Here is a 26,365-nt window from a genome sequence, read left to right on the forward strand (position 1 = left end):
GACGGGAGCGTGCGGTGCTCCGCGCCTCCCGTCCGCTGGGGGGCGCTATGTTGGGAGGACCGGCCGTCCCGTCGGTCACCGCGCTCGCAGGGAGACGCTCTAGGCGGGAGTTCTCGGCAGGCGGCGGCTGACGTTGGACAACAAAGATGGCGGCGGGGAGCAGCAACTACTGGGAAGGCGAGTGGGGCCGGGGCGGCGCGGGGTGCTCCCGGGACACGAGACGGGCAGAGCGAGGCCTCCGCCGGGTCCCCTCTGCTCGCTCGCGGCCGGAGGGTGCGGTGTTCTCGTCGGCCGCTCAGCCGTGAGGCGCCGGTGCCCGGCTGAGCCCCGCGGCGGGGAGGCCTCGGGCCGTGTGGGGCGCGGCCTGCGGGCTCTCAGCCCCCGTCCTCCTCATCCGCCCCTTGGGGCCGCCTCTGTTTGAGGGCTCCGCGGGGTTCCCCGGGCGGCCTGGGGCTGTATGTGACTCCCCTCCGCTCCCCTTCCGTACAGATCTCAGGAAGCAGGCGAGGCAGCTGGAGAACGAGCTGGACCTGAAGCTGGTCTCCTTCAGCAAGCTCTGTACCAGCAGCCGGGACGGGCGGCGCGACAGGTATAGGTACTAACACGTTTCTTTACGTTTTACTTTGCTCTTTGCAGCATTTGGTTCGTGTCTGTGGTTTGCTTAACGCTGGTCCCCACTACAACCTGTGGCGTTGATGCACAGTTGCTTAAGAAGCTTACTTTGCGGTGCTGGGCTCTGAGAAATGTCTCTTTCAGGTGCCAGCATTGCTGGACAGGTGTGCGTTCCACCTGTGAGAGCACACAAGGCAATGGGGGAAGCTGTATTTAAACTTCAGTTTGTAATTCATGGGATTAGCACAGCTTGAGTCAGAAAGGGCCTTAAAGACTGAGTTTCAGCGTCCCTGCCATGAATGAGGCTGCAACTCAATTATGGGGGAAGTGTGTGAGGGAAGGATACGGCTTCCGTAGTGCACAGTACAGCTGCCTGCATCGTTTCCTACTTCTCCCTGCATTACAGTTCGCAGGGACTTCAGTAAATGTTTTGTGCACAGGCAGCTCAGCTTCACACCTCCCTGGCAGGGGGCCGTGGTGCTGGTGGTCCTGTGCAGGGATGAGGGAATTGTGACACGGGGCTGCAGTGACCAGCCCAAGGAGGACACCAACAAAGTGGGGAAGTGAAGCAGTCAGTCTGTGGCAGTCCTTTCCCAAGGGTGGCTGTTATTTCTGATTTCCTTTAAGGTAAGTCTTAGTAGGGAGAGCTATATATATATGTTTGTATGTATACATAACAGAGTTTGTTTGAAGAAATTATTTATTTAGGCAGATTTGTATTTGACTGGAGAACTAATATAAAAAAACTTACCAATTCTTTCTAGCTTAAGGACTAGAGCTGAGGCCTTTCTGCAGTTCCAGAGCACCTGGCTATCAGCTTCTTTGTCCTTGTGTGCAGTCTTTAAAAAATGCCATTCTTTGCCTGCTAATCCTGGATCCCCACATTGCATATATAGTTAGGAGAGTGATTACTGTTTGTATGTGTGTTGATTTCAATTCTTTTTCAAATCAGTGTTTACTTTTTATCCTTCTCAGGTTATGTCTTGATACGTACAAACCTGTGTATCCTACAGCCTTGAGTGCTTTTTGTCCTTTGACTAAAAGTTGCTTTCATTACCAATTTCATTGCCCATTCCTTTGAAGTCTAAGAGTGTTTCTTGGTTTTCTACCATGGTGGGTTGGGTATAAAGTTTCTGGAGGGTGAAATGATTTTTTGAATCTTTCACTAAATTTCTGTTCTAGAAACTTGAGAGCAACTCAGAAATAATCATGTTGCTCTCCAGTCAGATTCTGTCTCTCTTAGCTCTGGGATATATAACTTGCTGTTTGTTCTAATTGTCTTACTTAGTTTTGCCATCCTGCACAAGATGTTCTGATCTTGCTCTGGTTGTGGAGATAATCATTTGTTTGGTGTCGTTTCTTTGGTGCATCTTCCAAGGGGAGGTGCTGTTCTCCCCAAGTGGTGCAGGTTGTTGTATGTTTTAGTAATTTGCCTTCTTTTTCCTTAGCTCTGACACCACTCCTCTCTTAAATGGGTCGAGCCAGGACAGAATGTTTGAGACCATGGCTGTGGAGATTGAACAGCTTCTGGGAAAGGTAATACACAAATTACTGATTTTTATTTTGAAGTATCACAGTACAGGTTTTTGTGATGAGTGTTTAGAAAGTAATAGCATGGGTGGTAAAGAAGTGTGTCTGATGTTGTGCATCTCATATAAGGGAAAGCTCTTTCACCTTATACATTGTACATTTCCTACAATAATAAACCGTTTCAGGTTGGTTTTGTTTTTGTGTTGGTTTGTTTGTTTCTCCCCTACAGCTTACTGGAATAAATGACAAAATGGCAGAATATACAAACAGTGCAGGAGTTCCATCCCTGAATGCTGCACTGATGCACACATTGCAGCGTCATAGAGACATTCTGCAGGTAACAAGCACGTGTTTCTCTTGTGTTTTATTTCTTTGGAGTAATTATTAGTATTACTGGCAGCTTGCTCAGATACACTCCGGATGCCTGTTGGCTGGGAGAAGGCTCTGTGAGCTCCCAATATGAAAGAAACAACAAATCTGATTTATTGAAAAACATCTTCCCTGACATGTGCTGCAAGCACAGGATCTGAAAACATTCTTACAAACAAACTTCTCCAAATGAGGTCGGGGTTTCAACATCTTCATGTGCACTTGGAATGTGATGTTAATTTAATAAGTTGGTCTTAGCTGTTCTGTAGCAAAAAGGCTAATACTTGACAGAGATGGCAAGATTTGAGTGTCTTGCTTTGGTAACTTGATCTCAGGGCTCTAACTTTGGAGTGATTGTTTTATTGCAGGATTATACTCACGAATTCCACAAAACCAAAGCAAACTTCTTGGCAATAAGAGAAAGGGAGAATCTGTTGGGATCAGTACGAAAAGATATTGAGTAAGTTGCATTGTGTATTGCAGCAGTGCTGTGGGAGTGTGCCAGAAGGGAGAAGGCAGCACCTCCTGTAGGAGTGTGCTTGGCTTGGGTTTATCCTCTGCACTCTGAGCAAAATGAGAGTAGTTGCTTGAGTTCACAACTCTTAATGAGCTTCTGATAGAAGTATTTGGTGGTTTTGTTTGCTAATTTTAACTGTGAAAATGAAATCATGTTTGTAAAAGTAAAATTGCTAAGCACAGATTACTTAAAAATGTTTGAATGTGACCGAAGCTTTTCTGGTTGGTCATTTCAGAGCGACACAGCATGATGTGTACATGAATCAGTAATGTCTACTTAAAAGCCTCTGGAGAAGATGTTTTTCAATGTTTGTTTTTTGCATTTAGATCATATAAAAGTGGGTCTGGCGTGAACAACAGAAGAACAGAACTATTCCTGAAGGAACACGAGCACCTTCGGAAGTAGGTGTCACTTGTTATTTCTGGATAACTTGCACATCTCCTTATGGTGGAGGTTGCAAATTTTTCTGGGGGGTAAAACATTCCAAATTCCAAGTGTGGATGAGAACTCTGTGATTTTTTTTTTATATCTGACGAATGTGTACAGAAGGCAATGGAAGAGACTAATTCCCCAATATTTGTGAGTTGTCTGTACTTTATTGGACAAGGAAAACAAGAGGTGCTGCCTTTTGATTCTTGCTGCAGAGCACATGAGGTTAGGAGAGGTTTTATTTGTGCGTTCCCCACACAGCAGTAGCAGAGCACTGGCAGAAGAGCACTGTTGGTGTTTTGTGGACCACTGGGATGCATAGTCAAGAAGTAGCACTGATCTTGCTGTCTGTTCTTGGCTGAAGTCATGCTAAGCTGCAGGCTCGCACCAGAGGGCAGGCTTTCATTTAAAAGAAGGAACGACTTCAGTCTGTCTTCAGGTTGAATTTGTTGCTAGGTGTGAATGATCAGGGAATGTAAAGTTTCCCCAAAAGAAAAAGGAGGCTTAATATTTTGGAGTTGAACATCAGTTGAACGTCATGCTTAAATTATCTGACATTGATTCCTTAAGTTCCTTCCAGATGTTGGGATTACTATTTTGAATTATTTCTTGGAGGGGTTGTGAATACTTTATTTTAGACAAAGCTACAAATGAAATATTTCTGAAGTTGTAAAATTCACTTCTGAAAAGCTGAGGATCCTCTGAGTGCTCTGTTTTGAAAAGATGAAAGCTTGAAGTTTTGCAAGCATTACCTGAAAGATGTTTTCAGACACTGAAACCAGAGCTCTGTGGGGCATCCATTGCTTTGATCTCTTCAAACATACCAAGCTCTCCGTATGCTTCAAGGATAAAAAATACGTGAAAAATAAGCAATTTCAGAAACATTTAAACCATCTTCTGGGTGATAATTTGAAGATATCAATCAAGGCTAAAAGAAAGAAAACAAGAACTTAATATGAGTTGGGGATGTTTAGGAAACAGAACTAAAACTAATCATAGAGCAGTACTGCACAGCAGAGATAACTTGAAGGTGTGTGAAGAAGTCTGGAGTAGAAGGAGAAGGCAGCTTTGGCAGGAAATCAAAGCCTGCAAGATGCACAGAACTCCTGAATTGAGACTCTGTAAGCTTAGATATACGTGCTGGCAGAGGAAATGACTGAAGGCTGTGTGTGTTTTGAGGTGTTTGCAGTTCGGTGAATGGTGGTGCTTGGCTCATTGATAGAAATAGGCACTGCATGTATGGGCAACTGGGAGAGTTCAGATGTATTTTTAGTGAAGTTGTGAAACCTGTGAGAAGAGCTTGAAAATGGAGATGGGAACACACAATGTGCAAGGTATTATTGTGAGCTGCAGAGTGGCGACAGTGCCTCAGGAGTGATGTATTCCTACTGAGTAGTGGAGTACACACTTGGTTGTGACCCTGCTTAGTGTTTGATCTCAATAGTATGGGGGTAAGGAGAAGTGCCAAAAGCTCTTCTTTGGGTGAGCCTTGGGACAGATGTTGGATCTCTGCTTTGTGCCTAAATCTGCCTTTTGACTTTTCTGCCCTATATCAGACATCATCCTTTCTGGAAAGACTGAGAAGGAAGGAGAAGTCTGCCTTCTCCATATGTAGATAATAAGAGGGGAAGTAAAAAATAATAATCTGTGAGTACAAAAGTCTGATGAGTAAAAGGATCCAACGTACATTAAGCAGCAAGGGAATGAGAGCAGCGGGAGCACTCGGTGTAGCACACACACACTGCTCTCCATTAAGCTGTGGGCATTGGGCATCCATTTGGATTCCCTTCCCCAGGCTGGTGCTGCTGCTGTGTCAGTGCTGCTGGCACAGGCACTGTGCTCCGGTTCCTCCCATAGCTCTGGGTTTAGCAGGGAGGTGGGTTTGTCTCAGTGTTACTTCCTGGGGGTGAGAGGCATAAAGAGTGTTTCACCTTGCAATTTTAGTTCTGTACCAATGGTTTGTGGGTTGGTTTTCATACCTCTGGAGAGAGAAGCAACAGTGCTGAAAACTGTAATAAAAATTGTAATAAAGATTTTAACACCTGCTAATTAAAGAGAGGCAGGAAGGCAGTTGTTGTTGCATGCTGATGTCCTGGTAATATTTTTACTTCATACCTCAGGTCTTTTGGCAAGGCAGCTGCTTAAAGAAACATCAAATCTCACATAGCAGCATCTCTAGTTGATTTTCCAATATTTGTTTCCTTGGGACTGTGCAGTGCAGTAAATGTGTCTGTATGCTTTTGGCACGGAAGTAAACAAGTCATTCTTTTTCTTGTAATGTTTTCCATCTAAAGGAAACAAGAATTTTGATGAATAGACGTAGCTGAGCAGTTTATAAACTGCTCTGAAAAGTGCTGCCTCAGTGGATGGAGTCCTGTGGGCTCGATGGGCGCCCTGAGAAGTTCTGCAGTTATTGATGAGCTGTGCCTGAAGTCAGCAAAGAAGGGAGTAATGCGTTTGATTAAATTTGCAGTGCTGCGTGTGTATGCAAGTGAGAACGTTTGTCCTGTTAGTGCTGAGTTGTTGGGGAATGGGGAATGAAACTGTGTTCATCAGCTCTTGCTGGAGCTTTGTCCCGCCGTTGTTGGATTGCTGTGATTACTGCCTTGCTGCTTAGCTCAAAAATCAGACATTTGCCCATTTCCAAGAGGAACGCTGCTGGTGGCTGTGCTGGTGCAGATGGCATGGGCTGATTTAATCACCAGCTGGCTCTGTTTGTGGTGAGTGCTGCCCTGCAGGCCCTCAGCCCAGCCAGGAAGGAGGTGTGCAGCTTCCTGGGGTACGGGGTGAGATGAGGGGCTGTGCCAGGGGCACAGAGCAGTGCTGTGTGAACACAGTGGGGGGGGGAGCCCAGGTAGGTGGGTGGCACGGTGGGAGGAGAGATAGCAAATCACAGAAGGGTGTTTGCATTCTGCATGCAAAAGAGGAACGGGAGAAGCGAGCAGGAGGAATAGGGGGATTTGCAGCATAATTGTGCTATAAATAATACATACCTGGCTCGTGGAGATGGTGGGGATAAATCAGCGTTTGTGGGGGACTTTCATAGAATCATAGAATGGCTTGGGTTGAAAAAGACCACAGTGATCATCTGGTTTCAACCCCTGCTATGTGCAGGGTCACCAGCCACCAGACCAGGCTGCCCAAAGTCACATCCAGCCTGGCCATGAATGACTCCAAGGGACTTCATCCATGTAAAGCACTCTGAGGTATTAAATGTCTCTACTGCTACTATTGCATTTCATGTTTCTACAGAACCATATCAAATTTCCTGTGTTTTTTGGGGCAGAAATGGCTGCATTCTGTAGAGAATAATCACCAGGAAACCTCCTTCAAACTTTTTTGGTAACACAGTTGAGTTCTTAACAGAGGGAGTGACTTCTTCACCATTTCTCCCTCTTCCAACTGATGTTGCTCACAAGTGCTCAGCACTGCTGTGCGCAGAGAAGTCAGCTTAATGAGATGCTGAGGCACGTTACAGGGATCTTCCTTTGTGCTTTGTGGGAGAAGCTCCCAGCATTCTACCTGGCTGTAATTTCCTGTTCTTTGTTACTCCCTGCTCTGCCCTGTGGGCCATCTATGCTCTGTGTTGTGCTGCTCATGTCACTGGGGGGTTTCGGAGCACCTCCAGCATTGGCTCAGACCCAGAGTGCTGCCATGGCCACCCCTTCCACCCCACACTCACCTCCCATTGCAGGGGGATGCACAGATGCTTGGGAGCAGCTGCTCCAGCTGTTCTCCTCTGCATCTCCATCACACAGAGCAAAGAGAGAGACTGTAAGAGAAACAGCTAATTCACCAATTCCTTCCTCCTTCCCAGAGAGGCTGGGCACAGCAGGAGGGAGCTGTGCTCAGCCTTCATGCCCAGTGCCTCAGAACTGCTGAGCTCTGCTGTAGTTGGGCCCAGTAAGGGCTTTCTTAATTGCTCTACTCGCCTCTAAATTGAACTTATTTTGTCTTCTTGTCAAAGCAGAATGCACTGCTATTGTTGCTTTGTTTTCGTAATTTTAATACAGATTTTAGCTGAAGCCGAGCTTGATAATGAAGAACTTTCTTTGCTTTGTAGCAGTTCTGGAAAAAGCCAAATAGATCTGCTATGAAAGGCAAATCCGTGCTCACCATCAGCTTGGTTTGGACTGTTTGGCAAGAAGCACTGAAAAAGGTGCAGTTTGGCTGCATACTTGCTGTGCAATAGTAATAGAAGGCTGCAGTGCTTTGTGTATTGAAGTGGAAGATACAATGCAAGGCAGGAGTGAGGAATCTAGGTTAAAACGTTTCCACGCTGTGATTAACTGAAAGAGCTCGAGCAGCATTGTGTCACCAGTTTCCCAAATGCAGTTAAATATCTTTGGCTTCTTTGTTTCTGGAACAGGGAAAGTTGGGCAGTGATTGCATTAGAAGTGCTGGTGCAAGCCAATTGGGATGCTCACTGTAATTACCCTGCAGACTGACTCGTCTGGTGCAGCTTTCAACCTCCCTAACGCTGAGTTTTTGGGAGGGCTGTACGTGCCATCCCAGAGGCAGCACAAATAAACTGGTTTTTAAGGAAGAGATTTGAACAAAGGAGCTTTTTGCTATCCCAGAGCAGCACGACAGCTTCTACTCCTGTTTCCAAACCCAACTCTGTGTTCTCATTCTGCTCTGTCTCCTGTTGCAGCAGATTTTTCTCAATGGCAGTTGCACATCAGTGACTCTTCCTTCAGCCTGATCCCTGTGTGGGGCTGAGTGGGCTTTATTTGTGAGCCTGCTGGCAGAACCTCATGGCAGAATGACACAAGGCTGTGTGACAGCAGCTGCATCATCTTCCTCTTTAGCATTCCCTGCCTGAACACAGGATTCATGCACCTATCACCACACTTATCCGCAAAGCTGGTCTGAGCACAGCGCATCTGTTTTCATATCTTAATGATAAATGTTTCTCAGTGAGAGGAGGCAGTTCTGGAAAAAAACTGGGGAAAAAAAGACTGGAAAAAAGGCATTTCGCCACTTATTAGGAGTGTAATGTGACTGCATGAGCGAGTTATTGAAGTAGTTTAATGAGAATTTGGGGAGGTTCAAAGGCTGCAGGCAGTGAAGGAAGATGCTCTCCTGGGTGTTGTTACTATTTATAAATAATTTTCTAAAAGAATGTGAAAATCAGCCTTTAGCATTTCAGGATTTGAAAGAGGTTTTCCCTTTAAAAATAGTTTGAGCTTCGCTAGAGTAAAATCAAGTGGTGCTTTTCATCTTCCTGTGCTATATTTAAGGCTTCAAACGAACAGAACAACCACTAAACTAAAGATTCTGTTTGCCTCACAAGGTTTATTTGCAAGCTTTCTTTACAGTTAGATTTCATTTAGAAGGCAGTGAGGATAAATTCCCTGATGCCTGTGGTTGTGGTGAGATGGTTACACCTCAATGTGTTTGTTGCAGCAAGGAGGGGAGGTACCTGCATGCTCTGGGGGCTTCTTTTGGAGATTCCAGCACTTCCAGAGCTACACCAAGTTGTGCAGGTGATCAAGGACACAGCCAGGCAGCAGCATTGAGAAGCTCAGAACTCATGGTTGGTACAAAGTGTGGAAGTTTCTGTGTTCATTTCCATGTGCCCCCTAGGAAAATCCACCCCAGGTCTTTATAGGCATCTGCAGGAACTCAAGGGCAAACCCTCACAGTGCAGTTGGGAAAAATGACCTGAGTACATCATGAACAAAGGAAACTAAAGATTGAAGCTCTGCTCTGGTTTGTGGTTCTGGGCTTTACCTTAATGGCAGCGGCTGCCCTTGGTGTGGGAGGCAGGGACATAAAGCCACCCTTCAGACTTCACAGCTCCACGTGCACTTCTGAAGCAAGTTGCTCATTTCAGAAATAAACAAGTCAGCCACGTGTGCTGATTTGCTTTTCGTTTTCCTTCAGACACCATTTCTTAACTAGGACAGCTTTCCTTCCACAAGAGCTGCATTGAAGTTGGGACTTTGACAGGTACCGAAACTCATCTTCCATGAGTAGGTTCTGAAAAGTAGGTGTGTTGTTTGAACAGATCCGACAGTTGTGGAGTTCTATCGAGTTTCTTTTGTGTAGCTTATTTAACATGAGCAAATTAGCCCTTATTTCAGAGGAGCTGCCTCTGGTGATTGCAGAGCTCTATTTATCCTCAGCGAGCACTCTGTTCACATATAATCACAACAGTGATGCATATAGTATAATTTTCCAGCTACAGAACATGTTAGTATCCCCATTTTTGAGAAGGAAACGGTTTTAAAATTAAGACAAGTTTACTCCTGATGCTCACAGCATTCTAGAAAGCATTCTAATGCAGATATTCCCTATAGAAATGTTTTATGAAGCAAACATCTTCCAGAGGAGTGGACCCCTCCTGCTGTTGTGATTACCAGAAGATATGTTGGTTTGCATATATGTGTGTGTATGGATACATTAAGCAGTGATTATTTCTGTTTTTCAGGAATAGATATTGTATCTCTTGGAAAATTATATTACTGTGTAAATGTCACTGTTGAGTTTATTATTTGAACCTCTGTACCACTGCTTCAGAATGAGGTGCCTATCATCTTCACTGCTGTGTGGAAGGCACTGCACATGTCCTAGCACCCTGGGTTACTGGACATAAAGCATTGCCCTCTCACCTGCTGAGGTTTAAAATGCATTATTTAGTTCACTGTACAATTGCAAGAATCCTTTCCTGAAGCATAAGAAGCAGGTAAGTAGTTCTAACTTCAGGTGCTCTGGTCAGGTTCTAAATGGAGGCTGTGTAGCTTCCTACACCTACCAAAAAAACCTCAAAACCACAGCAGAGTTAGGAGGCAGAAACTCAATGTGTATTTTAGGCTTTGTACTAAAATAAAACTGGGTTGTCATCTCAGGGATAACTCTCACTTTGTTTCTGTGCTAGCTTCACTGGAAATTAAGAAGACACTTGAGGTATTAAATACCAAGTTGTGTGGCCAGGTCCTCTGGAAGGCGTTCTCCTTGGCATTCCTTTTGGGTGTGTGAGTAGTAGGACAATTTTTCCAGCTTTAGGGAAAAAAAAAGTTGAGGTAGAGAAGAGGCACAATTTTTTTTTGTTACAGTACTGGTTGTAAGCAGCTGTGTTTCATGGAATTGGTGCATCGATCTCATCGTTGTGCACAGCACAGCACTGCTGACAGGCTATCTTGGTGTCCTCTATTCTGTCACGCTGGTGTTGGACACTGAAGGCTGTGTGCTCTTACAGGTGTTACTTGGTTTTGAGGGTTTTTTCCCCCTTGGTTAAAGGTATAATTTAAATTGTATCTTTTAAACCAGAGGAAATATGAAAACTGCACTACTACTGAGTGCTGGGTCCAAGGAGATGCCGATAGAGCCCATTAGTAAGTTACTGGAATTGTTCTGACAGCTGTGGTTACTGATAATGACTTACAGTAAGGCCTGCCCTCTCCCTTCATTTAACTTTGTTCCTATGGGTAATAGGGAGCAATTACACAGGAGGGTCAATCTATCCAGGAACTTTCCCAACCATGGACAGAGAGCCTCTAGAATCTTCATTATGTGGCTCTTGGTGCCATCCTGGCTTTGGTTTTATGCTTACTAATAGGCAACCAGCTGCTGCACTTCATTTAGATGATAGGAGCTGTTTTCATTTTAAGTTTTTAACTGCGTTCTCTGGGTAAACTGGATAGTGCAGATTATTGAGAAGCCTCTTATTTCCTTATAGATCTGCTTTGAAGGAAGAAGTATTGCTGTTACTCACCCTCCTGGGACTCTCAGACATCAGGCACTCACAGTAGTCTTTCTGTGTGCCAAAGAGCTTTCTTGGCTAACTCCTCTTTTTGCAGAAACATTTATTTTACTCTGCTGATAGTTCTCAGACAAATACATGGAGTGCAGTGGAGGTGTGGGCTGTGCCCTTTAGAGATCCCAAACAGCGTGCTGGTGTCCTCCAGCTTCTGAATGGAGCTCCACCCCAAAGCCACGGCATCCCTTGCATCATTCTCTAAACAGCCTTAGAGAAAAATCTTTTTTTTATTTGCAGTCCTGATGTAGGCAGAATTACAGATGTTAGATAGCTGCAGAGCTGTGTTAGCTTACCTCCAGTTCAGATTCAAAAAGGCTCTTCTCGCTGTAACCAACGCGCTGTTGAGGTATTTACTTAATGATGTCGTTAGGAGTCTGATTTTAATGAGTTCTTTATCACACAGGACTGCAGATTGGCTGTTGTGTTGTCTCTAACCTCTCACGTGCTGTTTGCACGTGTACAAGGTAGATGTGAAGCATCTGGAAGGGAACCCAGCACCATTACATTGGTACCTCCTGCCTACAGCAGTGGTTTCTGTTCATTGTAGACTAACAAATTGCGTTGACTTAAGAACAACATGATGATGTGCTATCATGATTTTTCTTCTCTTTTCCAATGTTGCAGCTCTTCCTCATTCTTCTTGAACACGATTGCTGAGTGTCACACTCTCCAGCACAGTGATCCACAGAAATAAGATTGCTTACATGTGTAGAGCTTGAAGTCACAGTGACATTTACACTGTTAACAGTTTGTTCCTCTGGGGCAAATCTATACATGAACATAATGCTCGTACTTCTGCTGGTTTTTGTTGTGTTGTTATAGGCTGTTATTTCATTTTGGCTACTGCAAGTGGAAATGTGAAAGCCTTGCATCTCCTTAGCACCCGGCTTGGTGCTGCTGTTAATGAACCAAGGGAACCCACTGGTTGTGTGGGTGTTGGAACCTTTCTGTCCCTGCTTCCTGAATATTTGTCCCATGCAATGCAATGCCCATTCAAGTCTTTGTTTTTGACCAACCTGCTCTTCTCACACTGGCAATTTAAGTTGAGTATTAGTAGGCAAATGGACTCTTTTTCCTCTCTGCTGTGTATTCATAGCAGGTGCTACTTCTGCTCTTCACTACCAACACAGGAACCAGTTTTTTGTTGTTTGCACAGACCTCTGCTATACGTTTTCATAGAATGGGTTGGAAGGGGCCTTTAAATCATCTAGTTCCAATCCCCCTGCTATAGGGGGCTCCTTAGAGCCCAGATTGCTCACCAGCCTGCCCTTGAATGCTTCTCTTTTTCTCTCCTTGGGTTTCTATCCCCTCGGTGTATTTGACTCCATGCTCTTGTGTTGGCTCCAGTCAACAAGGCTTCTTCTGCAGCAGTTTTTGTCTTCCTTAGCATCTGTGTCTGTACCAGCTATGCACCTCCAGCAGAATTTTCTTTCTTTCTTTGACACTGGAGTGAATCAAGCTTGATATGAGTCTGATAAAATCTGAAATATCTAATTTCTTATCACAGGGAAGACTAAATTCCACTTCATGTTTTTCTAGTTAAGTTCTTACAGAGCTTAATAATATTTAGAACTTCTTCAATGCTTTGGAATCTTGATGGCACTGAAGCATTGCTGGGTTTTTTGGGTGCTCGTGGTGTTTCACTTGTGAGATAGGAATGGCTGTGATGGGAATATCTATGTAAGTATGATTTGCTTCATCATAATCTGCATAGTTGTATTAGAGTATCAAGTATGCTCTGCCACATTTGCATTCCTTAAAGCTCCATGTTGCCTGGTGATTCAGGACTGTGAAAATAGAAAAGATTTGATGCGAGCAGCTTGGGGAAGCGAAGGCTATTGCTGAATCTTACAGTCAGAGCAAAGTAAAACTGGTACTTCTATGAAGAAAGAAAAAAGAAAAGAGAAGAAAAAATAATTTTAAAAGCTAGGTGTAATGGGCACACAGCTTTTCTATCCTAGAAGCCTATTTTACTTAAGAGGAAAAATTACCTGTCCACGTATTTAAATGATGAGCTGCGTGCCCGGTCTTTTCTGAAGATAACAGTTGCACAGAGGCCTGATTATTTCATGTGCATGACTGCTGCTGCTGGATCTGTGCCACTTATTGCGGTAGGTGATGACCTCAGCATCTTTTAGCATTCCTTTGCATAGTATTTTTAAATGACTTGGTCAGAGTGCCATCTGTCTCGACAGGTGAAAGTGCCCAGCTTACTGAAACATATGGCAAGTCAGATTAATATTGCCCAGAGTGATCTCTTGCTTGGATGCTCATAAGGCAATGTCCACTGGAATTGTCTTTGCTTGGAAAGCAGAAGAATAAAATGGAGATCTTCCGAGGAACTCCATAATGTTTTGGATGTGTGAGATACACAAGATTATCTTTTTCAGTGTTTTGCCTTTTGATTCTGTCAAATAGTTAAAATTTGACCTAATCATTGTGAGATTGGTGTGAAACAGAGTATTAATGATCAGACATCTGTAAACATCCCCTCCACTCACCCTACCTCAGTCAAGCTTTGGTTCTCTGCTCCCCACTGTGCTTTTGGTCTTCCTTAAGCCTGGCTGTTATTTTTTGTAACTGTGAGGTTGTGCACCTGCTGGACGTGCTCTCAGAGCCTTCAGAAGAGGAAATAGGAAGAACATACTGGAAGATGTGTTCAGCAAACCTGTGTGTTTTGCAGCTATTTATTTAATGAGAACGTATGAGTTAGCTCAGTCTGCCCTTCCTGCACATCAGTCATTCACAACACAATTCATATGCAGCTCATCTTTTTCAATAGTCAGGATGACTGTCTTGTAAGTTGAGAACCATTCATCTTGTGACTTCTCCAGTACCAATTAAATGCTCTGGGTTCTCGTTTGAGTTCTCTGTGCCCCTGGTAATAAATACCCCACAGTGGGTGAAAACAGCTTTACTTCATTAAACCAATCAACTCAGAGCTGATCTGGCTCTTCGGAGCATGGCTTTATTTTGGGAGCAGAATGAAGCGTTCCAGTTGCAATGTTCTCAATGTTTGACCCCAGTTGGGTCCCTCTCAACTCCAGCTTGGGCAAAATATTTGTAGTGCTCTGTGTGCTGTCTCCGTGTTTCAAGCTGTGGACTTGCCAGAAGTAGCAGCTCTGGTGGAGTCTCCATCCTTGGAGGTGTTCAGGAGCCATGGAGACGTTCTGGGATCATGGCAGTGGGCATGGTGGGGATTTGGGTCGGACCTGGGGGTCTCAGAGGTTTTACCTTGCTTATAGTTGGGAGGTACTGCTCTAGGGGATGCTACGTGCCTCTTCTTCTCCAGAACTCTCATTATATGTGTGCCAGATCTACGTTGTAGTGAACAGCAACTGTGTTCTGAAACAAGACTCACCAAGGGTAAATTTGTGAAGGATTATGTCATGGAAATCACTGATGTAGCAATCAAAAGTACTGAATGCCTGTTCCTTTTTTTAACTTTGTTTTTTCTTCTTGGCTTTCAGCTCAGATCGGCTGATAGAAGAAACAATAAGGTAGGAATGAATTTACTAATTTTCATTATTTTCTGTACAATCAGTATTTGCACTGAACTGTGTCCAAAAGTCTCAGTCACTTTCTTTATACAATAACTGTATTGTTCACAACTTGTACTACAGTGAAGCAGGGTTTTATTTTTACTATTCAACACTGACATAATGGTGCTACCAAAATATTTTATTCAGCCTAATTTGGAAAATTTGGGTTTCTGTTCAAAGATGAATACCTTCTATGGCAACAGTGAGGATGGCTGAGCAAAGGGAATCTCAGGTTGAGTTGTTGAGAGCCATTCCAATAGTGGGGCTGTTTTTTCTCAGGGTTACTCTCCTACAGCATGATTTTCTGTAGTCCTTTGACGTGTTCAGCATCCCAGTGTGCAGCTGATATTGGTAGGCACTTGGTCCTTATGGGCTTGAGTGGCTGTTATAAGCATAGTTACTTATTCCTTGGTTTTCGTGTGGTTTGAATATTTAAGTGCTGCCTTCTCTAACTGATCTAGAAATTTTAGAATCATAGCATTGCAAATTACTTTTATCATCTGTGCTCTTCCCAATCTTTCATTGAACTCTGAGATTTTGAAAACCAATAATTCAGAGAGCCTGACTTAATGGTTTCAAGTCTTAGATATTGTTTTAAAAAAAAAAAAAAAAAAAAAGGAAGAAAGCAAGCAAGATACGGTTTCAGATAATGCATGTACTGGCATAAGTGATAAAGAGGAGTAATTAGAGGCTCTGTGTCCATTAAGGGCTGGCTAGCTTAAGTACATTCAGTGGGCTCAGTATAATTAACATGGTGGAAGAATGTGTTAAACCACCACGTTAATGTGCTGTGACAAACCAGAAGTGGTCACTGCCATAATGTCTGGGAATGTGGAGGTAGTCTCTCCTCAGGCTCATAAAGATATTTGCCAATCTGAGCACAGATATTGTGAGTCTTCACTTTACTTTGGTTCTCATCTTCTCCTGATTAAACATCCTCTCCTTTATTGCCATATTTGTAGCCCTGCTTTTCCACCTCATAAAAACACTCAGTCAAATCTCTTCCTTGCTCTCCTTGCTCAAACATTCTCATAACTAAAGCATTATAAAGCCTGTGATGACTTATTAAGCTTGATATCCTGCAAAATGACTCGTATTATTTGAGCTCTTTCCCTGGCCTCCTGATTACGTGTCACTGAGGAGTATGAGAGTACAAGATGAGTGAAGTCCTGAGTGGATTGGCTTGCAAGCTGAGGCTCAAACAGGGCACCTACCTGTGTGTTGCCTGAGTTCCTTGACGAGCTGTGAGCCAGCCCCGTGGTGTCCCAGCCACAGCATCATCAGGAGGTGACCTGCCTGCTGTAGAATGGCTTTGAGTTCCATTTGGGTGAGCTGCAGACCTGTGGTTGACTATGAATCCACCAGGGATGGTTTCTCATGCGATAGACCCAACTGCCTGGCTCAGCTCAGAGCTCCTTGCTGCTGGGTGCAGAAAGCTTTCCTTCTGTCAGCAGGTGAGCCATGATTTTAGGAGGCTGGAGCACTCCTTGTTGCACCACTTATTACCTGTAGTAAACAAACTTCTTGTAGCCATTGCCAAAAATGTTCTACGTTTCTTTTTGTAGAGGAGGAGTTGGGTAACTACACACATCACACAGGACATGCTGCTTGATTTAGATCCCCTCAATTCACTTCTGTCTCTGGTGAAGCCAGGGTGATTTTTTTGTCACCCCCAGTGGTTGGAGGTGTCCAGGTGTGGTATTCCTGCTCTGACTTGCAATGCACTGAAGTGCAGGGCCCGACTTGCCCTGTGTGTGGTTCTTCTATGGAGCAAGCAGACCTGCAAGAGGATGCATAGGTGCTGAAGCTGTCATTCCAGATGTTGTGTTAGCATGAACCTTATAATGAGATTTTTAAATGAATTATGTGACATGGCTGTTAACTGCAGCATATTTCTTTCCAGAAAGGAGTGGGAAGTGATAGTTTGTACTGCAGTTCTTTTGGAACTGTGTTCACTTGTCTTGGATATATTTAAATATAAGCATAGATTCTGCTTAATATGTTTGGTGTTCTCAGGTTTTCATTTTCAAACATTATCACTTTCTCAGAATAGCAAATGATTTATTTCTTGTTTTCCAACAGCTTATATTTTTAGGTTGGTTCACTTTGACAATTTGCTACAGTTTGGCATGCACAGTGTGACCAGCTCCTAGGAATTCATTGTAATATTCCTTCTGATGCCTGATTCGGGCTCACTTGTCAGTCTTTGTCTATTGGCAGGATGGATTCAGAGCATTTTTGCTTTGACCAAACCCATAGATTAAAGAAATAAGTAGAAAATTCACTAGTGTTAAGGCCTGACTTCACAGGGTGGGGAGGTCTGAGTTAGATTTTGAGTCCTAGCTCTGCTCAGGAGAGCCTGCAGGATCTGGGTGAAATCACACTCATTTCTGGGGGAACATTTCCTTGGTTTTCATCTGAGCCTTCACCAGAAGACACGATAATCTGTAATGAAATTGGAAAGGTTGTGTGTGTGTATGGATATGCCTAGATATGTATGTGTGTATATGTATACACAAGGAACAAGCAATGTAGTCATAATTGTTAGCAATTTAGAAGCAGAGCTTGCATTTCTATGCCTAGTCACTGAGTCCATTCCCTCAGTCACAGATGTTGTCATGCATTTAAATAAGCAAGTATGATTCATGAAGCACAAAGTGAAGCAGAACTTCCCATAACTCGAGTTATTTTATTTTTAAAAGCATGTCTTGTTCCTTTAGAGCTTTGTTTTAGTTCTGCACTCATACAGATGGGACTGAGCTACGTGAATAAGTGAAGCAAGGAGCTGACTCTTGGTAGGTTTGGTTGGCAGATACACTGCATCTGAACGGCTGCTACGTGGGGTAAAGGTACCCAACCCATCCCTACTGCCTCGGTCCAGTGCAGCACTGAGAAAAGTTCGTGCTGTAGTGAGCGTTGTGGCATGGGGATATGTTTTAAGTAGTTCAGTCCTGATACGAATTCTCAGTTTTCATTAATGCTGCCACTCTTGTAACGTGGACTTAGCAGAGGTGTCTTATCATTGGGAATCATCAGTCAGGAACAATTGAGGAACCAAACCGTTCCTGTGGACTGGGGAGCTTGGGAAAGCTGGAGGATCAACGTTCATCATCTCCAAGAATGCCTTGAGAAATGATCACTGTTTTGTTGGGAAGAAAAGTTCACTTTTAAGCCTTAATTCTGTGTCGTTCTGCTGAGTGAGTTTGAGAATTGGATCTACCACAGGGAGCAGGTAGATTCCTGAAGGAAGAATTTAATCTTAAACGTTGACTAGAAGTCTCAAAATGAAAGAAAAAGTAATTCTTCATCTGGAGAGATTGCTGTGTCAAGTGACTAAATGGGACCAATGCTGTGAACAGGAAGAAGATTAATTTTTTCTAATTAAAAAAAAAAAAAAGACATTTGTCAGTAAACAAATGATAACAGTGAGTTAACGAGCATATGCTGGGGGTGGGAATGGAATCAGAGCTGTTTAATGAAGAATATGAGGATGCCTAAATGCTCGAGACTGCAGAAACAGACAGGGACTAGTTCCCAGGGGCTGTGCATTGCCATTTTGGTGGTGCTTAAGCAGTAGTCCCAGGTTCACAAATACAAAAAAGGCTCAGGTAAACCAGGCAATATTTCGGGTGATCAGTGCATGAGGATCGGTGCTTTCTGTCTGAATTTGAATTTTAGTCCTAAAATGACTCTTCCATGTAACCACACAGATCAGTTGTGTCAACAGAGCAGGTGAGTTGGTGGATCCACAGCAACAAACGCACACACTGCTTAATGCCAGTAGCTGTACAAAGCAAGAGGAGCTGCTTTGGTCAGTTCTGCTTGCACTGAGGAGCAGCACAGGTTAATGGATGGGCACCTCCTCCTGAACCCCAAGGAGGCCCCAGCAAACCCTGCTGCTTCCACACAGCTCCAGTTTCACCTTATGCTGATTTGACACTGTATAAAACAACTGAAAGCCATAACATGCATGAAGGTTGATCTTAGTAAGCCCAGAAGCATCCATTGTGTCAGGGTTCTGTTTGTTCGTTCTGTTTTGTTTTGAAATGCATCTCAAACTGCAGAAAGGGGGCTGGAAAAGGCATCCTCCACCTAAAGAGAGAGATGCAGATTTTTTTCCTTTTATGTTTTTGGGTTGTTTGGTTTTTTTCCCAACTTTGACTGGCACACAATGGGGAGGTAAGAGATACTGCATGAAGGTCTCCTCAAGATGGAGTAGGCAGGTACAGTGGAAGGGAGCCTGAATGAACTTAATGCTCCAGACATACTTAGGGCTCATTGATCCAGGCTCTTTCCTTAAGATGCCTCTGAGCTCTGGCAGTGACCTTGTGCTGTAGGTCTGAAAGGGCCACTGTTGGGCTTGGCTCTGCTGGGTTTTGCCAGATGTTGTGGTTGGCTGCAGTGCCCTGGTGGAAGAGTCAGTGGTACGTGAGATGATTCAGGCACTGAGAGTGAGCAAGCATAAAATGCTCAGGTAAGTTTGGATGTCTGTATTTGGTAAAGGATTCTTTCTCCTATCTGTTCATTTTCCTATCAAATTGCAGCCTTAGCTCTCTCCTATCCTCTGTTGTATCATGATGTTCCAGTTAACTTTCACTCTCCTGGAACAGTTTCCCTCCATATTTAAGGCTTAGAAACTTATCCAGGAACTCCCTTTAATCATTGTTATTCATGCAGGTATAGAATTAATGTAATTATAGAATAATAGTCAGTAGCAAGTGTCATCTTCTGAGTTGTTATCCCACAACATTGTATGGATGTCCTACTTTTTCTTTTTGCAAGGAGAGCAGCTCAAACTCAAATTCCTCAAACTCTTCCTTCTTAAGCGCTGTAGCTCCTGAACTAAACTTTTATATATTGTTTCTCTATGTGTAAATGAGTCTGTTTGTCCAGGCAGAGCTCTTGCATTCAGTATAGCTACATGGAACATCACTGGGACTGCAAGTAGTAGCCTACCCTTTCGTTTTCCGTGGTAGAACTCTTGGTTTTATGGGCTGAGGAGATGCTTCAGGTTCGAAAGAAAATTGTCAGCTGAGTATTTCTCTAAAATCTTCTTTTACATGCTTTATTACTTAAAGAGAGTAGTCGCTGCTCTCCAACTTCCAGAATGTTTTGTACTTGAAATGGGGATTGATTTTATATTTACTTGTATTGTGTTCTGATATTTGAAGCGAGTACGTCTGGGTCGACCAAGTCTTACTGAAGAAGCAAAGTATGAAAACTCCATTTCCTTGTGTGACATTAACTAGGACTGAGGGTCAAAAATGTGATTTTTTTTTTTTAATGCTGTTATGGAAGTGTCATTTGGTACAATTTAATGATACACCAGCTTGTAGAAAACAGGAAAGTTGGACTTTGTGGGACATGAATCAGAAGAACCCAAGCTTTGTGTGCTCAGCTGGAGTTGGGATCTGTTTGATTCAGCAAACTTCCCAGTTTACAATGTAGTCTGGTAGGGCACCTTTAGGCTTGCTGGTAGTGGAACACTCGTTTCTTACTGGGGGTGGAGGTGCACCAAGACCTTCAAAGAGTTCAAAGAGTCGTTGTCTTCAGTTGGTAATGGCTTCTACAAAAAGAGAAATCATGTCAGGGTAAAAGAGAGATTAATGGAAACAAATGTTGTTTCATTCATATTGCTTCACCTCATTCATTGTTCTGCAGAGAGGTGTTGCCTGCTTGCTTTCCTGTTGTTTTAACTGTAGATTATTCTTAGCACCAGCAACTTGATCCACTCTTTTCTTTATCCAGCATTGCCATGGCAACGAAAGAAAATATGACTTCGCAGAGAGGGATGTTAAAGTCAATACAGAGCAAGATGAATACCTTGGCTAGTATCCTTCCTCAAAAAAACTGTGCTGCCAATGCTTAAGAAAGAGGTACAGTAACTTCTTTTCAGTATGTCATTGATTCAGGGATCAAAATGCTTTGGGATGCCAACAGCTGCATAACCTGCGGTGCTCTTGTTGGGTTGTGGTTGTTTTTTTGATCTAACTGAAGTCTCTTAATGACAAATTGGTGATGAGCAAATTGGTTTTATTCAACTTTGAATCCTGCGTATAGACCCATGTCTATATTTTTCATGTAGAGATCTATAACAGCATTTATTACCTTTCCAACTCTGTGTGTTGGTTTTGGCTTTCAAGATCAGAGCAACTGCTGCTGTTTGGTATTATTTATAGCTCAGTATTCATCACCTGAGGATTCTTCTGTCAGTCACAGGCTTGCAGATGTTAAGATTTGGGTTTCTTAGCTTAGGATACATTGACATTAGTGTGATTTGACAGTAGGAGGAGTTCTTCATGTGCTGTGCAGGGAATAGTGCATATTCATGCAATGTGCATGCTTCTCTCAGTCAAATGCCTTTGCTTGTTCCCTTAGCCAGTAACTATTCCATTACATAAATATCACCAAAATTTTGCTCCCTCCCCTTTTTTTTTTCCCATTTAAACATACTTATTAAGAGTAAAAAAGCTTTATATTGGAGATGACACCAAGCACTGGTAATTTAGGTGATCAAATGCTGAGTTCTATGTAAATTTGAACTCTAACCTGTTGCATTAACTCTTTTCTCTGATTATTAGATCATAATTTCTCTGCCTTATTAGCAAAGTACAGCTGTAATCCTGCTTATCTTGTTAGTTTTCTGATTGCATCTTCTCCCTCCAACCTGAGAGTGGTTCTGTACTTCGTGGCATTGCTGACTTGCACATACAGAGTTTGGGGCTGGTTAAATAAGTCACTGTTTTTTTGGTATGACCTTGACTCACCCTGCTTAAAGATCGGTTCCCAGCAGTGAACAGCCTGATCCAGAGGATCAACCTTCGGAAACGACGGGATTCATTCATTTTGGGCAGCATCATTGGCATCTGTACCATCCTACTGCTGCTCTTTGCCTTCCATTGATGGATGTTCCCCCGTGGACTCTGCTAAACTCATCACCACATCCCTCCCCCAGCCAAGGAAAAGTGAGCAGGGGAAGAGATGGACTTCCATCAGCCTGCTCCCCCTGGCTGGGACCGTCAGCATGGTGTCTAGAGTTGATGATGATAGACTGCAACACTGGTTTGGGGTTGAAGCTGCAGTGTTTCTCCTTCCCTGCCATACATCTTCCTTTGGTTAAATTTGGTGGGGGTTTTTTTGTTTTTTTTTCCCCTCCTTTAGTCCCTTTCTCATTGCAAGGTAAGTAAATACAGCCACTTAACAACACCAGTAGAACAACACCTGTGCTCAGTGGTGCTGGGGAGGTGCATTGCTGGCCAGCAGATGGGAACTGCAGGAAACCTGCTTTGCCTGCAGGCACTTCTGGGCACTGTTGTCCTATGAGAAGAATATTGCAGCTTTAAGCCATCAGGTTGTTTTACTACTAGATACATGTTCTGTAATTCTTTTTAACTCATGGTTGAGGTAATAGTTATTTCTACATCGTTTGTGCTGTGAAAACCGTGCTTCACACAAATTCCTCAAAGAAGACAAGGATTGCTCCATTCACTTTTTGCACAGAAAATGAATAAACCGCCCTGGGAGGAGCAGTGATAAGGTTTCTTGTGGCTTTAAAGGGACTGATAGGTCCTCTTCTGTAAAAAGGGAGCACAGTGCCCTAGCAGCTCCTCACCATAGTGTTCAGTCATCTGAAAAGTGACCAAACGTGAGTTCACCTAAGAGCAGCCTTTGGTGTCAGTACTTGGATTTTGGCTGACATCATAGAGGTCTTTATAAAGACAACGACTGAAAAGTCTGTATTGTAATTTACATAAAGTTATTCTAATAGCATTAATATTTTTACACTGTAAGTAAGATATAATCTACACTGTCAAACGGAAGTGAAAATGATGATGGTTCTACCTGAGGCAAATGCATCTGAGTGCAAAAGTTTTGGACACACCTCCTCCTGGTGAAGAGTTGAATGTAAAATAGCAAACCAAGTTTTATTTACTGTTATCTGGGGAAGTTGTTTGTGTCCAGGCACACAAACCCTGGTGCGTTTGCATTGATAACTGATGGCAGGAAGGGCTTTGATATTGCAGAACCACAAACGATGGATTTTTCTTTCTGCTCTTTCAACTGCTTTTTCTCCATCTGTTGTGTGATAACCCAGTGAATCCCAGCTGAAGCACTGGAATGTCTTAGGAGCTTCATCAGCTCTTTGACAGTGTTCCTAAGAGATTCCATGTATGCCATTGCCACGGATGTCAGGTAGCCTCCAGCTTATCTTCTGGAGCAAAGCCTAGTGGAACAGTTGCAGTGTTGTCCTGCTTTTCTTGTGTCTGGGTGGGGTTGGGAGTTGTGGCTGTGTGGTGTGCAGCCCACACTGCTGCCCCTGAAACGTTTGTATGGGTTGGAAGGCTTATTTGCAGAATAATGGCTTTGTGCTCCAAGGTCTGCAAAGGCTTCTAATCGGTCGTCGGCGGCATTAGAAAGCATTTGGAATTAATGCATGTAAATAAAGGGTGATTATTTGGTTGATCTGGGAATATTCCTGGTTTGATATAAAGCGTTTATTAAAAGGGTTTATGAAAAACCTTGATGGATAAAGGGAGTTTATTAATGAAGCTGTGTGTTGGGAGATCAGCCCTTATCTCCCCCATCCCACCCCATGCAGGACCCCGGCTGGCAGTCGTGCATCTGCTTAGGATCTGTAGGATTTGGCTGCTCTATAGAGGGCACTCGGAGATCTGCAGTATCATAAATAAATTCATTTCCTTAATCTGGTAACCCGTCTTTTTACTGGACTTAATTGATGATTTGGTGCATATATTTAATCTTATTGTGTGAAAAAGCTGCTATGGAAAGTATGTAATTATAATAAATATGTAAACAGGATTGATCTTTTTCATGTTATGAAGATGTTTCGGAGGAACTGATTTATTTTAGTACAAGATAAATATGCTGAATTATCTCTGATAAAGCTTGACTGGAAATGCTAGCTATGGTCCTTCCATGCAGTTCTTCTTAATCTTTAGGAAAATGTGTTGTTAAACTGTTTTTATTTCTGGAATTCCCAGCAGAGTTGCAATGTCGTAACTCAACCAGGTCCTGCTGGTAACTTCTGATCCCTCAGACAGACCCCAGTGCTCGTGTCTGTGCCATTTCTGCCTGTCTGATCCTCCTGCTCCGTTTGCTGGAGCCCACGGGCAGCACTGCTGTGTGTTTGGTCAGCACTGAGCATTGCTGGGGCAGAACCAAGGACGTGGGGGTTTCTGCTGCTGTGAGAAGGCACAGTGGGTGTTTGTGGTCCATACTGAGCTCGGGAGCTTTGGGTATCAGCATGCTGTAAGCTCCTGCTGGGTTCGTTACACTCATCAAGCAGAACCTTATGTACTTCTGAAAGTCCTCTCTTCTGAAGGTCTTAAGGTTGCTGTGAGAAGAGCCAGTTCCTCACAGGGTGCTGAAGATAGAAGAGCAGAAGTACGTGGTTGTAGGTGATGTAAAAGTTCCAGGTCTGTGCTGACCCCTCCAGGAGCCACGTTCCCAGAACTGCTCTGCCATGCCCAGTGGAGGAACTCCCACTTGGTTGGGTTCATCGGTGCCCCCCCAAATCCAGCAGCTTGTTTGCCAAGATCATTCCATGCATAACTTCTTCTTACGTATATTTTTTTTTTTTCCCCAAAACCTTTCATGTGAAGCAGACAGGAGGGGTGACAGGAAGAAATAATTCTGAAACTCCTTCTAAGAGTGCTGGATTACGGCAGCCCTCAGAACGGCGGTGCTATCTGGCAGTGCACAGCCAAGGAGAGCACAGTGGGACAGAACTGAGCCCTTTTCTGGGTGGCATCAGAAATCCTGGGATCTGTGTGCTGGATGCACGAACCCAGCGCTGTGCTCAGCTCTGAACACAGCAGTGGTTGTCCTCTGTGTGCTGCAGAGTGAGGAAAGTGGTTTAAATCAACATTCCCTCGAAATGAAACCGCCATCACCAACAAAACCTTTCTGCCAAAACATCCCAGTCCGGACTTCAGTAAGTTAATTTCTGATTGTAGTTTCTGATTGCACTTTCTGATTCTTTTTGCTTTTCACAGAGCTGCTTGAAACTTACTGTATCTGTAATTACTTTTCACCTATTGTGCATTCTCTGGATGTAATTACAAAGCTTTGATATGTAATTTAATAATAAATGAGAACTCTAAGCAGGGTGCTTGGTTCTTTCCCCGGGGCAACTTCTCCCTCCCTGGCTCCAGTGAAGATGCAGACATCGCAGAGCTCATCTCTGCAGTTTGGGATTGAGCCTGGATGTACACATGGGTTTGTCCTCTGCTTTTGTGCCACAATGGGCCTCTCTCAAGGTGAGCTCTATGAAGGTTTGTGATATATCCATAATTTAAAACCTGGATTCCCAAACGCGTGCCCAAACTGCGGCCAACGTTTAGCTGACAGACTACAGGAGTTGTTACTTTGCCCCTTTTTTAATCCACTTCTCCGTGGTTTGGTTCCTTCGCTCCCACCTTGCAGCACAACACCAGGTGTGAACCTGCACTTGGAGCTCAGTGCAAGTGGTGTGAAAACCCACAGCCATGGACCCAGCAGCACCCACAGAGTGCAGCTGTTGTCCGGGAGCTGTCCCTGCATGGGGGGCCGTGCAGTGATGATGAATCCCTGCATCCCTCGTGTGCCCCCAGACTGCTGGGGGTGAGCAGTTCTTCCTTCAGGGCAGCTTTGGGTGTCCCTGCCTGGAGAGCAGACTGTGGGATCATTCTGGATGCACAGAGGCTGTTCTGCCTGCAGACGGGAAGCGCCATTCATTTTCCCAGTTGCTGCACTGGTAATAAGTGGTGCATAAAATTCCATCTTCGTTTGGATTAAGAGGTAAATTATTAATTGGGTTGAATCCTTTTTTCCAGCTCCCTGTACAGTCAATAATTTATAGTGGCACAAGCACCAGAGATACATTTTTAACCATCCACCTCCCAGCACACTGCGTGGTGTGTGCGTGCTCGGCTCCTCCATTTCCTGCTGCCATTCCTTGCTCCTAATGGGACCCTGAGGCTTTGCTAATCTGCTTTTGGTAGCACTGCTCGTAAAGGAGGAGAGCTCTGGCTGCAATCAGAGTCCCTACACCATAAGAAGCAGCATTTGTGGTCCTCTCACTGTGTTTTCTTCTCCGGAACTGCCGCTGAGGTCTGTATGAATCCTCACTCCCTGATGCACAGTGCAGTGTCTGCTCGGCAGTGCTGGAAGGCAGATTGCAACCTCTTCGGATGCTGTTTCTCACTCTCCTTGCCCACCCCCATCCCATGCAGTGCTCTTGGAAGAAGAATCAGAATCCTTCAGCTTGTGTCTTGTACCGGGAGGAGCTGGTGGCCTCTTGCTGCACATTGCAGACCCCACAGGTCCCATTTTGCTGCTGTTTGTGCAGTGGAAACTTCCTTCCAGCACTGCCCAGGCACACGGGCTGCTCCCCAGCCCCGTGCTGAGCTGGCTGTGTTGGTGCCATGCTGCTGAGCCATCACATTTGTACGGCCGCCTTCGCTCGGAGCTCTGCAGAAACAACGCAGGTGGAAAAAAAGGAACTGCGAGGAGCCCCAAAAAAATGCTGAGCGGCGACAGCGCAAAAATTAATTCCATTCCAGGGTAACTGTGCAGCAGAAGGCCGTGTCATCAGTGCAG

At 44.1% G+C, this 26,365-nt stretch overlaps 1 protein-coding gene across 2 annotated transcripts; it reads left to right on the forward strand.

The window, feature by feature from the left end:
• Positions 1-20: 20 nt before the first annotated feature.
• On the forward strand, positions 21-24,888 carry GOSR1 (golgi SNAP receptor complex member 1). 2 transcript variants are annotated; one of them, XM_085241059.1, is made up of 9 exons: positions 21-177; positions 490-595; positions 2,061-2,148; positions 2,372-2,479; positions 2,880-2,971; positions 3,355-3,429; positions 14,693-14,722; positions 20,513-20,595; positions 21,543-24,888. In XM_085241059.1, exons 1-9 carry the CDS (start codon positions 147-149, stop codon positions 21,665-21,667), a joined length of 738 nt encoding a protein of 245 aa, XP_085097185.1. In that variant the 5' UTR covers positions 21-146; the 3' UTR covers positions 21,668-24,888. The 2 variants fall into 2 exon arrangements, with proteins under 2 accessions (XP_085097185.1, XP_085097186.1); XM_085241060.1 differs by having other exon boundaries at positions 490-589.
• The last annotated feature ends 1,477 nt before the right edge of the window (positions 24,889-26,365 follow it).

The sequence above is a fragment of the Meleagris gallopavo genome, chromosome 21, assembly GCF_905368555.1.
Source record: "Meleagris gallopavo chromosome 21, MGAL_WU_HG_1.1, whole genome shotgun sequence".
Taxonomy (NCBI): Eukaryota; Metazoa; Chordata; class Aves; order Galliformes; family Phasianidae; genus Meleagris; species Meleagris gallopavo.

Bases quoted from the DNA above. Each gene is read 5' to 3' on its own strand.
- GOSR1 (XM_085241059.1), top strand. From the start codon at position 147: ATGGCGGCGGGGAGCAGCAACTACTGGGAAG. The intron at 596-2,060 runs GTACTAACACGT...CTTTTTCCTTAG, and splicing joins GGGCGGCGCGACAGGTATAG to CTCTGACACCACTCCTCTCT. The intron at 2,149-2,371 runs GTAATACACAAA...TCTCCCCTACAG, and splicing joins TTGAACAGCTTCTGGGAAAG to CTTACTGGAATAAATGACAA.